Consider the following 14,523-nt stretch of genomic DNA (forward strand, 5'->3'; position numbering starts at 1 on the left):
GACTTCCCAATTACAAAGCTATGCTGACAGTACCAAATCATATCCATTCTGTCTAAATCACCTCCCAGTTCTCCATTATTAGATCACAAGATGATCACTGATGTATTCATTCTCTCGCGCTCTCTCTCTGGCCACTTTTTATTGACCCCTGCGACACAGGCTACATGGTCCAGGGAGTTTGATTGATTTCAGTTCTATAATTTCTCCAGTGCAATTGTTTTAGTGTTAGCAGGTTCTCACTATTCATTCCACTCCAGTTTTACAGCTTCTGCGGGGAGCTATTAGTTTAATCACTTTGCCACCTCAATGTTCCCTTGAAGGCATACACATTTATTTTTACTTTCTTTCTGTGGAATTTTATTTCCTCTTAGTTTACTCATACAATCTCTTTTCCCTCTGCTTGAGATCTGTAGTCATTTTCCAGTGCTCCTCAAAATTTATTATTCTTCTTACTATTTGCGTAAGAAATTTAATACCAGATGTTCATCTTAAACTCTCCTGGAACAGATTCCTTTTTACTTGTGGAATTTATGTTTTTCAACAAAGAGTGCATTATTTGAATACTAGTTAAAATATCAGACAACCTAATTTCTTACTAATCCATTTAATTGCTGGGCTGAATTGGAAAGGTCAGGTACAGGTCGAATTGAGATGGCAGGGCCCAGCCCTGAGACAATATTGAAATGGCAGGGCCTGGGTCTAACGGCAAGAAATGACAAGAGGTTTCGACAATTACGCACCGGGCCAGATTGAAATGGTCAGGGTGTTGGGGCCAAAGGTGAGCGATGGGCCAGTTCAGCTCGCTGCACCTCGAGGTTTATTTGTCTCTGCAATGGCCTGCAACTAACAGGCTCCTGAATCAACTGCAACGATGACTGGGACTGTGACTGTGGATTCACTTTCGTGAATTTTGGTTCTGAATTTTATTTGCTTATTATTATTGTTTGAACAATTTGTTTCTCCCCTGGACATTAGGTGTTGAATGGTCTTTTTTTAAAATGGGTTCTATTGGGTTTCTTTGTTTTGTGGCTGCCTGGGAGGAGATGAATTTTCAAGTTGTATATAGTATACATACTTCGATAATAAATGGACTTGGAACTTAAAGCATTCTCTTTTACATTGCATTATCGCACAAAAGACAAATATAATTACCTTTTCAAGTCCAGTTCTTGTAACTTTTCAAAGGTCTCCCAGATAGCTCTATCTTTATTACTTGTTTGTGACAGTTCAGCTTCAAAGTCTTCAGCCACGCATTTTGATTTACTAGAGACATCCAAGTCTTCCTCGGATAGTTCATTTGATGTGTTCAGCTTTTGTGGGGGAAATTTTAACAATTTGTTTTAGAGGTTACAGAGGCAAATGTAGTGAATTACCCCAAATAATTTACAATACATTCGTTGTCTATTATGCAGCAAATACTGAGGTGTCTTTTTGCTCGGTGCACCTTCAGATTCAACCTATTACATCATGCATCATCAGTGAACTGTTCTCCAATCAAAGGTTCAAGTGGAAAATGCACCTAATTAGCTAACACTACTTGAGGCAACAATATCCAAGAATGTCATCAATCTATTTTTTAAAATGAAAAATTATCAAAACATACTTAATTTTTCAGTTGTTTCAAGTCTTCCATTACTCTGCCAATCTGATGCCCACATTGATTCATTTGCTCATAACTATTGGCTTCCACATTAAAGTTTGCATTACTGGAATGGTAAAGTGTAGAGACCTTTTCTATCCTGCCAGGGGTGGCTTTAAGAGCTTGTGCTGGTCTCTGAATTTTAAAGTGATAAAATATTATATGAATCATGTGTGACATAATTTTAATTAAAATTATAAATATTTGAATTTACTGGATTTTGCACCCTCTTAAAAATACATTCAAGTGTGTTAAGAAAATACTCCAATTAAACAGTAATATATTTTCCCATATATTAAAAGTATTCATGTGAAAGAACTCTCAGATTAAATATTAAACTAGGTTGCTGTTATTAGTCACATGTACAAACATTTGTACATTGAAACATTCAGTGAAATGCATTGTTTGCATCGAGGGAGAGCAGGAAGCAAGGGTTGCCATGCTTTCAAGTGTCCACAACTCACTAACACTAACCTGTATATCTTTGGAATGTGTGACAAAATTGAAACAGCTGGAGGAAACCCATGAGTTCTGGGGGAGAACATACTAATTCCTTGCAGGCAACAGTGGGAATTGAACCCCTGATCGGTGACTGCTGACAGTGTAAAGCGTTATGCTGACCACTGCAGTACCATACCATCTTATTAATTAAGGATACTAAATTAAAGAGAACTTTCAATAAATCTATTCAGGAGACATCTTTCTGTCCTCTGGTTTTGATTATGGGACATTGACCTTAAGGGCAGCTACACCGAATAGCAATGTTTAAATCACAGCGAGATGAAAAGGAACATAATAAGAGGAAAGCTCAAAGAAAATTTTATTTTCAAAGTACATATATGTCACCACGGAGAACCCTGAGATTAATTTTTTGTGGGCATTCTCAACTAATCTATTAAATAGTTGTTATAACAGAATAAATGGAGGACCGCCCAATTAGGGTATTCAACTGGAGTGCAGAAGGCAACACACTGTGTAAATGCAAATATAAATAAATAAACAATAAACATCGAGAACATGAGATTAAGTGTTCTTGAAGGTGAGTTATTGGTCATATGGGCTATCAGCACTAACAGTAATTTTTGGACTCAAATGATATGCCTCTATGCTGTAAATATTTTAATATTTTTCTTTTATTTGACCAGATTGTTGCTTTTTCATCTATTTGTCTTCCCATCAATGCTATCACTATAATTAATTAGGACTTCCTCTGGGTGTTCCGGTTTTCTCTCAAATTTCAAAACCATATGAGTTAGTAATTTGTGGGTATGTTCTGTTGGTGCCTAAAACATGGTTTCCTCAGAATGTGTTGATTCTTGACACAAAAAGATGCAGATCACTTTATGTTTTGATGTATATGTGACAAATAAAGCTCATCTTTAACTTTGTCCTAGTTCTAGTCTTGGTCAAGTGTATCCCTGCTTTCCTAAGCTTAGGTATGCTCACAGTTATCCACTGCTATTAGGCTGTGATGGGTATTCACTCTCCAGAGCCACTTGGCCTTTTTTGCTTAGCTCAGCTGTAGGGATCAAAGAGTTGTTTTTGAGTAAGATAAACTGCCAACCAATATTATTTGTTCATCTTCTTGTCATACACAGTTCTTAATGTAAGTAGCAAGCAGTAATCAGTCTGAAGTTAAAAGGAGAGCTTTGCAAACAAGCAGCACTGTCTGAAGTACATAGGATGCTGGCCAGCACAGGACTGGTTGCTTAGGAGATGCAATGTAAGGCAACTGGGATTATTTTAGTTTTAATTGGCTTGCTCAAACTAGACAAAGTTGGTTAAGTTGCTTAGTTCTAGGAAGCTTGCAGACCAGATTGATACTATCATTTAGCATATCAAATAGTCACACAGAAGGGTTTTGGCCTGAAACGTCGACTGCACTCTTCCCCAGATTGCCTGGCCTGCTGAATTCGTCCAGCATTTTGTGTGTGTTGCTTGGATTTTCTCTTGTTGGTGATCTATTAATAGGTGGCAGGTTTCTGTACTCAGAGAGTCAGCTTTCAGCATTAGTTGTAGGTAACTGGGAACTCTAGCTCCAGCTGTTTTTAGATTGCTTGTGTAAAAGGGTATCGGAAAAAAAATCACATGCTAATCACCCAGTGGCAGAAAAAACTGTAAATGCAGAGAGCTGTCAGGCTTGTTAGGAACAGTCAGGGATCAATAAGAAGAGTGACAGAAAGATGGGGTGATGAGAATCCATTCCTCTGCCTTGATTTCTGCAACAGACGATTCGTTTGTCTACAACTTGTTGGTATGTCACTTTATCTTATGGGAAAAGTACCTGTGTGTTGGAAATCATTTGCGTTTTAGAAATCAAATGTAATTTGGAAGTCTTTCATAAGATAGAAAATCACTGAGAGTTTTCAATGTGTCTTAAGAATTTTGTCTGGATTTAAGCTTGTGTCACTAAAAATAAATGAACTGTGCTTAAATGACTTTGTTAGTTGGATGTATCTCCTCCTTGAAAGGGAGAGGGTATCCACCACTCAAATAATCGGTGTTGGGAGCTAAATTCACGGCAGGGAAGTGAACTAGTCTTTTATTTATTTATTTATTTATTTATTTATTAAATTTTAGAAATTACAAAGAATAAATGTGATATAAAATAGTAAGAAAAATAATGTTGACCCTCCCCCCTCCCCTTGATCCTCCCCCCCTTAACCCTTATCTAAAGAAAAGAAAGAAAAAAAAAGAAAGAAAGAAGAAAAAGATTGCCTGGATATCGGAGGACCCCCACATGTTCCATGGAGTTCAAAATAATTTTGATATTTATTTTTACTTTCCCCAATTACTATGATTTTATCTTCAAAGGACCTGTGTATTTAATCCAATCTTTTGTAAGTATGGGAGCCAAATTTTCAAAAATATATCATATTCATTTCTTAGATTATACGTAATTTTTTCAAATGGAATACAACTATGTATTTCATTATTCCAATGACCCATAGTTAAATATAAATCAGATTTCCAACGAACTGCGATAACTTTTTTGGCTACTGCCAATGCAATTTTTATAAATTTTTTCTGATACTTGTTCAATTTAAGTTTCGGTATTGTCCCTTCAATGTCTCCTAATAAAAATAATAATGGACTATGTGGGAGTTGTACTCTAATAATTTGTTCCAATAAAAGTCTTAAATTTATCCAGAATGGTTGAATTTTAAAACAGGACCAGGTAGAATGTAAAAAAGTACCAATTTCTTGACTACATCAAAAACATTGGTCAGACAATTTTAAATTAAATCTATTTATTTTCTGTGGTGTTATATATAATTGATGTAAAAAATTATATTGTATTAATCTAAGTCGAACATTTATAGATAGATAGATAGATAGATAGATAGATACTTTATTCATCCCCATGGGGAAATTCAACTTTTTTCCAATGTCCCATACACTTGTTGTAGCAAAACTAATTACATACAATACTTAACTCAGTAAAAAATATGATATGCATCTAAATCACCATCTCAAAAAGCATTAATAATAGCTTTTAAAAAGTTCTTAAGACCTGGCAGTTGAATTGTAAAGCCTAATGGCATTGGGGCGTATTGACCTCTTCATCCTGTCTGAGGAGCATTGCATCGACAGTAACCTGTCGCTGAAACTGCTTCTCTGTCTCTGGATGGTGCTATGTAGAGGATGTTCAGAGTTTTCCATAATTGACCGTAGCCTACTCAGCGCCCTTCGCTCAGCTACCGATGTTAAACTCTCCAGTACTTTGCCCACGACAGAGCCCGCCTTCCTTACCAGCTTATTAAGACGTGAGGCGTCCCTCTTCTTAATGCTTCCTCCCCAACACGCCACCACAAAGAAGAGGGCGCTCTCCACAACTGACCTATAGAACATCTTCAGCATCTCACTACAGACATTGAATGACGCCAACCTTCTAAGGAAGTACAGTCGACTCTGTGCCTTCCTGCACAAGGCATCTGTGTTGGCAGTCTGTGTTGTACTTCTCATACTATCAGAACATAATCTTGACCAATTTTTTCCATCAATTTTGACATTCAGATCAGATTCCCATTTTTGCCTTGATTTATGAATTCCTAACTTAATTGTTTGCTTTTGAATCAAATTATACATACAAGATATAAATTTTTTAATTTTTCCTTTCTGAATTAATATTTCTATTTCACTAGGTTTTGGCATCAACATTGTTTGTCCCAGCTTTTCTCGTAAATAGGCTTTTAATTGAAAATAATAGAAAAGAGTATTATTTGATATTTTATATTTATTTTTTAATTGATCAAATGACATCAATATACCTCCTTCAAGGAAGTGAACTAGTCTTGCAAGAGTAGGCAGCTACAGTATAACCTCTCTGTAATGAGGAGACCATAGCTAGCTATCAGATAGTGCTGAAGATCTTCGTTTGAGTTTAGAACTTTGCAGTCAGCAAGCCCAGTGCCATCACAAAGCCTTCCTGCATCAGTGTAATCACACATGATTATTGGGAAGTTCAATAAAACAAGTTTTGTAGTTTCTGCTTCATGAAAGATAAATATGAAAAATACAATATAATTTATCAAATAGCATTTTTCACAATTGAATGAAAACTATTTCATATAAATTGGACTATACAATCCAGTTCCAAAGATATAGAGCACTGAAACAGTCCCTTTGACCCATCGTGCCCATGCTGAGAATCAAGCAAGCAATCTGAGCTAATCCAATTTACCAGCATTTGGTCCATAACTTCCTTTGCCTTGGCAATCCACTGCCCCTTTAATTACTTCCTAAAGGATAAGACAGCATCTGTCTCTGCACTCCCAATTCCAACCAAACTTGGGATAAAATATAAGTCTTCTTCAAAGCACCTCTATACTACGTCAATGTTGTCTAGTATTTCACGTACAGTACTGTGCACAAGCCTTAGGCAGACCAGATTTTTCAAATGGTTTCAGATGAGCCCTGATCTCAAGGTTGTCTGAGATTACCTGGAGAGACAGAAGCAAATGAGACAATCAAAGTTTGCGGAAGTTGGTTGGAACAACCTACCAGACGATTTTCTTATAAAAGGGCACGACAGTGTACCAAAGAGGACTGAAGCAGTTTCAAAGGCAAAGGGTGGTCATTATGTTTGAAAGCATCTTTGGTTTACATATTTTGTTTTCATGTGCCTAGACATTTGCACAGTACTGTATGTACGGAAGAAATTTGCTCAGGATTTAATAATTTAATGCATTGGAAACAACCTGGATGTAATTAAAAATGTTACTATTACAGGGAGTATAATATAAAGAGAATGCTGCAGAACAGATGGACTTAGATGTACAAGTACGTGGTTTACTGATAGCAGCAGTGCAGGTTGACATGGTGGTTAAGAAGAGAAGAAGGCTCTCATCAGTCAGAGGCACTGAGTTTACAAGTGGGAACATTATATTGCAGTTGTATAAGATGTTGGTGGGATCGCATTTGGAGTACTGTGCACAATTTTGGCCACTCGGTAATACAAAAGCCATCATTAAACAGGAAAGAGGGTAGACAAGATTTATGAGGATTCAGCCAGGATTCAAGTGTCTGAGTTATAGGGAAAGGTAATGCAGGACTTTATTCCTTGGAATATAGGAAACTGAGAGGTGCATGAAATCATAAGGGATAGAGAAAGCACATAGCTTTTTCCATTGGAAAAGGAACTGAAAGGGCATTGGTCTGAGGTGAGAGGAGAAGATTTGAAAGGAACTGATGGACAACTTCGTCAAGCAGAGGTTGGTGTATATGTGGAACAAGCTACCAGATAAAGTGCTCATGGCAGGTACAATAACAACATTAAAAATATTTGGATAAGCACTTGAACAGAGATGTTGAGAAGGATGCAGGCCATTCGCAGAGCTAGATTGGTGGATACTATGGTCAGCATAAATGAATTGGGCTAAAGGGCATGATTCCATGCTATACAATCCTCTATTAAATTTATGTATTAAATTTCATTCCAATTAACAAGTAATTAGCACAACTAACAAGGTTTATTGTGCAAGTAAGGAGGCATGGGATCCAAGGGGACCTTGCTTTGTGGATCCAGAATTGGCTTGCCCATAGAAGACAAACAGTAGTTGTAGATGGGTCATATTCTGCATGGAAATCGGTGACCAGTGGTGGGCCTCAGGGATCTGTTCTGGGATCCCTTTCTTCATGATTTTTATGAATGACTTGGATGAGGAAGTGGAGGGATGGGTTAGTAAGTTTGCTGATGACACAAAGGTTGGAGGTGTTGTGGATAGTGTGGAGGGCTGTCAGAAGTTACAGCAGGACATTGATAGGATGCAAAACTGGGCTAAGAAGTGGCAGATGGAGTTCAACCCTGTTAAGTGTGAGTTGGTTCATTTTGGTAGGTCAAATATGGTGGCAGAATATAGTATTAATGGTAAGACTCTTGGCAGTGTGGAGGATCAGAGGAATCTTGGGGTCCGAGTCCATAGAACACTCAAAGCTACTGCGCAGATTGACTCTGCGGTTAAGAAAGCATACGGTATATTGGCCTTAATCAACCATGGGATTGGGTTCAAGAGCTGAGAGGTAATGCTACAGTTATATAGGACACTGGTCAGACCCCACTTGGCGTACTGTGCTCAGTTCTGGTCACCTCACTATAAGAAGGATGTGGAAACTATAGAAAGGGTGCAGAGGAGATTTACAAGGATTGGGGAGCATGCTTTATGAGAATAGGTTGAGTGAACTCGGCCTTTTCTCCTTGGAGTGACGGAGGATGAGAGGTGAGCTGATAGAGGTGTATAAGATGATGAGAGGCATATTGTGTGGATAGTCAGAGGCTTTTTCCCAGGGCTCAAATGGCTAACACAAGAGGGCACAGTTTTAAGGTGCTTCGAAGTAGGTACAGAAGAGATGTCAGGGGTAAGTTTTTTTACTCAGAGTGTGGTGAATGTGTGGAATGGGCTGCTGGCGACGGTGGTGGAGGTGGATACAATAGGGTCTTTTAAGAGACCCTTGGATAGGTACACAAAAATAGAGGACTATGGGTAACCCTAGGTAATTTCTAAAGTAAATACATGCTTGGCATAGCATTGTGGGCCGAAGGGCCTGTATTGTGCTGTAGGTTTTCTATGTTTCTAATTAGATCAGAATCATCACCCTAAAAAATATATTTCCAAAAACTTTTGCTTTCATTTTCATAACAATTTAAAAAAAAGATGCACAATCTATTTTTGCCTTTGCTTACAAGGAAAGAATAATCTGATTTGTTAACTTACTTCCCGTTTGCAATTTTGACTGCACAGAAAAGTTTTGGATTTGCAGCAATCATTAGTTTTCCTCTTCTGAGACTGACTCAGCTGATAGCTTTCCTTTGGACACCTGTAATAACTGGGAGAAAATACCCTCGGTATGGAACCCATGGTGGATGCAGAGACACTATTTAGATTGGCAAGAAAGTTAAAGATGAGAGATTGTGGTCTAGAAGATTCGGAGCCAGGTCTTTAAGGAGTGAAAGGGCCATTGGGAAAGGTGGCTTTTCTGATGATGTATTAAAGTTTAATAATTAAACCAAGGCTAACTATCTTTTGTGGAGTGGATGTCAAAAATCCCTTACCATTAACTTGAAGAAGAGGTAAAATACCTGTATTATTATATGTGCATAATATTTATCCTTTAACCTACATTACTATAATAAATAATTGGGTCATCTTCAGCCAGGTATTTCTGGGAGCTTCCCATGAAAGAAACCGACTACTGGGTCTCCTAAATACTTAACAGTGACTGTGCCTCTGAATAGCTGAAGGTAGAGCTGTTGGGGTTGTCCTGGAATGAAAATGAAATATATCATACAAGAGCAAGTATTTCTTTCTTTTTTATCCTTATCTCCTTATTACTCATCCCCATTTAGTACTTTGGTAAAGGTGTAACACAACATATCCTTCCACACACGATGTTCTGCCAACCTCTTAACCTACTCTAATATTAATCTTGCCCTTCTCTCCCACAATACCATAAGACATAGGAGCAGAATTAGGCTTAAGAAATTCTTCTTCAGTTCTGTTCCAAGGTGATGTCCTTCTATTCTGAGGCTGTACCCTCTGGAGCTAGACACCCCCACTATAGTGAACATGCTCTCCATGTCTACTCTATCTAGGCCTTTTTCTTTCATCTATGTGCCAACAGGAAAATTTAGATTCCTAGAATGATATTGCATAGGAGACATTCAACCCATAATGTCCATGTCAGCTCCTGTTATGCCATCCTTCTGCATAGTCAGTAAGTTATTTTGGTTTTAATTGATCATCCAATTCTCTTTTATACTTTGCTACTTAATCTGCTACTTTTATTCTTTTTAGACAGTACATTACAAATCACCACAAAATGCCATATACAAGAACTTCAATTGTCCCCTTTTGTTCCTCAGCCAAGACTTTCTCCAAATATTTATCAGGTATCAATCATATAAGTGACTGACATCATTTTTACCTACTTCCACAACAGAAGGCAGCAGCTTGGGTTTCTGAATATGAACACGAACAGGAGTAGCTTCATTCAGATAGACATTGACTGTAGGCAAAGATGGTCTTGACTTCATCCTAAAGAAAATTCAATAGGAAAGATAATGATTCAAGATTCATTTATTTATCAGAATCTGAATCAGAATCAGAATCAAGTTTAATATCACTGGCATACGCTGAGAAATTTGTTGTTATGCAGCGTCAAATGCGACCTTTCCATTAACAACCAACACACCCGTTGGTATGCTTGGGGCAGCTCATAAGTATCAGACATCCCACCCTGCAAAAACTCATTTCAGGGAAGTAGCACCCCCACCCCCCGCATCCCCATATTCCCCCCCCCCCCCCCCGGTCGGCCTCCAAGGGTGTATGTATACAGGACATTCGATTATGAAAGAACACAGTATATTTGATCACATATTGAAACTATTTACATATATATATATTAATTGTTGAGTATTTTGTTGGCAGTCTCAATGCTAATAGCTAAATACTAATGCAAATAGCTTTTCTATTTCTTCCGCAAACCTTCCTTGTACTGTTAAACTCACCTCAACATGTCTTTTACAATCATTTAACCCACCATGGGCAATAGAAAAGTCACTGTTGCAAACAGTGCAGCAAGCAACACTGTCATTATTATTGACCCCTATTAGGCAGGGGTAACTCTAGTGTAGTCTGGGGTGAAATACGTTTTATTTTGTTTTGGAACATTCTGCCATGGTGCTTCAGGATACTAAACTGAACTGATGGACAATGAAAGACAGAGAGAGGTTGACTGTAAAGCCCACCCACAGAGAAAACTGATAGATCTACTTAGCACAAAGAGAGATCAATCAGGATGCTCTTCCTCTCTCCCTAAAATATCAATTTCCGGGATATTGTATATAACTTGCAGGCGTCAGGGAGCCGCTATCAATATGCGGGAGACTCCCGGAACTTCCGGGAGAATTGGGCAGTCTGAAGTATCACCATGCATTCTAGCGCTAACACAGCATGCCCACAATGCTCGGCAGAACAAGATAGATCACAACAAAACAGAACACAACAAACAACAAAACAACATCAGCAAAACAAGTTTTGTTTGTCCCTCCCACACACATACACTGTCTTCCAACTCCAGGAAAGACCCTTTGATTTGGACTTGTGGACATTGGGGCTTCGACTAACCCAGCAGACTCACGAAGATTTGCAGACTTAGGGCTTCAGCCAACAGGCCTCAACTTCTGGAGTTCCAATTTGACTCTCAAGTCTTGATCCTTGGTATCAACCCCAGGGCCTGCTGATCAGTGAACACTAGGCCTTGAACTCCAGACTCACCAATATCAGGACCCTGAACACTTGGCCTCAAACCCTAGAATAAAAAAAAACAGATTTAAAAATAAATCTTTGCTTTTAACTGGTAATAGAAATTATGCTTGTTTTAGTAAGCAGTAAATACAGAACACATATTTAAAATACCTAAAATCTGAAAATAATTTTATGAAACAGCTAATTGTGCTATACTGTAAATCTGGTGTATTGTAGTAATATTCTGACATATTTAGGTATTATGATCTTGTAGGGAGTTTTTTTTATCATATAATCACTTAATCATTTCTTTCAGACCTTCAGGGTAGTTAGAGAAACATGAGTCTGCAGATGCTGGAATCTGGAGGAAGAGAACAAAGTGCTGGTAAGAATTCATTTGATCAGGCAACTTCTGTGGAGGCAAAAGGAATTTGCTGAAGATTTGGCTTGAGATCCTGCATCAGGTTCTGATGCTCTTTTTGCAGTTTATTGTGTTCCTGCATGTTAGATGAAACCATTTTATTAATAGCTCTCCTCCTGCTATGTCAACTCTCTAAACCTGCCATTACCTTTGTCCCAGAAGATGAAATGGTTGCAAGAACACAAGCATCAACAATCTTAGTGTCTCCCATTTTCTTTTCCTCTCCAAAGTCTTTGAAAGTCCTGCAGTTCACGTCTATGCTGACCTTTCAGGAACCCCACCAACCTGACCTTGATCCCTACCAACAAATTGAAACATAAGTATGATTCAGATGGAAGTATCCAATTCAGAATCAGAGTCAGGTTCATTGTCACTGGCATAAGTTGTGAAATTTGTTGTTTTGTGGCCGTAGTACAGTTCTTGCACAAGTTACAATAAAAAGTACATACAAGTATTGCAAGAGGAATAGTGAGGGTGTGGTTCCCAAGTTCATAGATCAATCAGAAATCTTACAGCAGAGGAGAAAAAGCTCTTACTAAAATATTGAGTGTGCACCTTCATGTACCTCCTGCCTGGTGGTAATGAGATGAGAGCATGAGCCAGACGGTGAGGGTCCTTCATGATGGAAGCCACTTTCCTGAGGCATTGCCTTTTGATGATGTCCTTGATGGTAGGGAGGTTTGTACTGGCTGCCTACAACCCTTTGACAATCATGTATATTGGACACTCCATACCATACAGCATATATGTCAAACTCAAGGCCCGCGGTGGAATTATCTTTGGCCCGCGAGATAATATCTAATTACTATTAAAGCTGGCCCCAGTAATCGAAGCGCCTATGGCGTATGATATGGCTAATGCTGAGTTTATTCAGGTACCAGGTTTTCAGGGTTTTTAGTGTTTATTCGGCAGTCTTGCTCGGCAGTCTTCTTCATAAGAAACAGAATTTGTAAAGTGAAACACTTTGTAGTTATAGCAGAGACTGAGACACATGAGAGCAGGCTGAAAAAACGGAGGCAACGAAAGCTGCGTTCGCACGCGTCCGACTGATCCAGCCCGCATGAAGCTGCATTTTGCTCAATCCGGCCCGTGACCTAAAATGAGTTTGACACCCCTGCCATACGGTGATGCAACCAGTCAGAATACTCTCCATGGTATATCTGTAGAAACTTGCGAGAGTCTTTGGTGACATAGCAAATCTCTTCAAACTCCTACTGAAGTACATCTGCTCATGTTTTCATTGATGTTCTCCATCATGTATGGCATTATGGCTCACCTGCTGCCATAACTTCTCCATCCTTGTTGAAAGTCATGAAGCTCACTTCTTCTGATATTGCTGAGTCCAGCACTTGCTGATTTAGTTATAGGCTTAGCTTTGTTCTCTCTGCTCATACTACAGATATGGACATAAGCTAAATATAACTTGAGTCAATTTAGGTCAATTTGAGTTCCCTCAGCAAAACACAGATAATCTGTGTAATTAAAAATAAAGGAAATGGTGTAAGTGATCATACTTAGTGTGCTGGTTAGCTCACTGTGACTTAGATCATTAAGCCTTCAACCACTTTAATCTATAATTCCCTTTCCACTTACAGCATCCTCCAAGCCCCTCACTCCTTCTCCATCCTCCTTCCACTTGACCCATCCTTCAAACCCCTCATCACACCGCCAACCTCCTATTTCTTCCTCCAACTTTCTCCTCCTCTCCCCTTCCCTACCTCGCCCCAACCTTCTCCCCTCTCCCCTTTCCTAACCACCTCGAACCCTAACTCCAACCTCCACCTCTCACTCCCTCCTCCAATCTCTTTCCCCTCGTCCCCAGATACCAGCTCCATCCCCCTTAACCCCCGTCTCTAACTTCCGACCATCCAGTCTCCTCCTCCTACATTCATTCATCCTTCCACACATCCCTATCCCTTACCTTGCGTCTCTTCCTGCCGATGCAGCCCGGGAGGGGAGCGCCGGTCCCGATGCCAGGGAGACGAACCGTGCTTGGAAGCCGCTGTTGCCTGACGCCGGGCGCCGCTGCTGATTGGCTGCCCGCAGACTGCGGGGCCGGTTCCAGCGCAGCCGGGGGGCGGAGCGGAGCTGTACGCCGGCTGCTGTCCGCAGTGAGCTCCGGGCCGGGTGTGGGAGGACCAAACATTCCGGCTGTCAGATCACCTGGAGGGACCCGAGCAAGGGTTTGTGCGGGCTAGAAAAGAAGAGGAGGGGAATCTGAGGAGATTATTAATGGGAGGAGAAGTCAAGATGAGGAAATGAGAGGCAGGAGGGAGGAAGAGAGGCTGTGCTGGGGGAGATGTCATTGGGAGGGTTTATGAGAGGAAAGGGGAAGATAGGGGTTTGATTTTGGTAGGAAGGGTATCGAAAGAGGGATCTCGGGAGAGTGTGAAGGCTGTGCTGGGGGGAGATTGAAGCAGGTGGAGCATGAGTAGAGAGGTTTTTGTAGCGAGGTGATGGGGTGAAGTGATGTGGGAAAGATGTAGGAGAGGAAGTACTGCGAGGAAGGATATGCAGGGAAGAGAGCATGGCAGGGAAAGTGGTGGGGAGGGAGGTTTGGTGGAGGGGGATTTGAGAGTAGGTGCGATGCTGTGGAGTATGGGAGGCAAACGTGGGGTAGTAGTCGTTGGTGAGCGAGAAGAAGGGTGTAGGACTAATGAACTAGCTGACTTGCAGCTAACGAAGATGGACTGAGAGAGTAGCCCCTGAAGTCTGGA

The 14,523-nt window shown here is 39.9% G+C and overlaps 1 protein-coding gene across 1 annotated transcript in view; it reads right to left on the reverse strand.

The window, feature by feature from the left end:
• The window catches only part of LOC140736726 (protein BCAP-like), a 94,303-nt gene extending 83,048 nt beyond the window's left edge, over positions 1 to 11,255 (reverse strand). Inside the window, exons 1-3 of the mRNA XM_073062599.1 lie at positions 11,201 to 11,255; positions 10,068 to 10,173; positions 1,153 to 1,310 (exon numbers count right to left, since the gene is read on the reverse strand). Of these exons, the coding sequence (XP_072918700.1) occupies positions 1,153 to 1,310; positions 10,068 to 10,172 (263 nt within the window). The 5' untranslated portion in view covers position 10,173; positions 11,201 to 11,255. The remainder of the gene's footprint in view (positions 1 to 1,152; positions 1,311 to 10,067; positions 10,174 to 11,200) is intronic.
• Positions 11,256 to 14,523: the final 3,268 nt, after the last annotated feature.

This window comes from Hemitrygon akajei, chromosome 12 (assembly GCF_048418815.1).
Source record: "Hemitrygon akajei chromosome 12, sHemAka1.3, whole genome shotgun sequence".
In the NCBI taxonomy this organism is placed as follows: Eukaryota; Metazoa; Chordata; class Chondrichthyes; order Myliobatiformes; family Dasyatidae; genus Hemitrygon; species Hemitrygon akajei.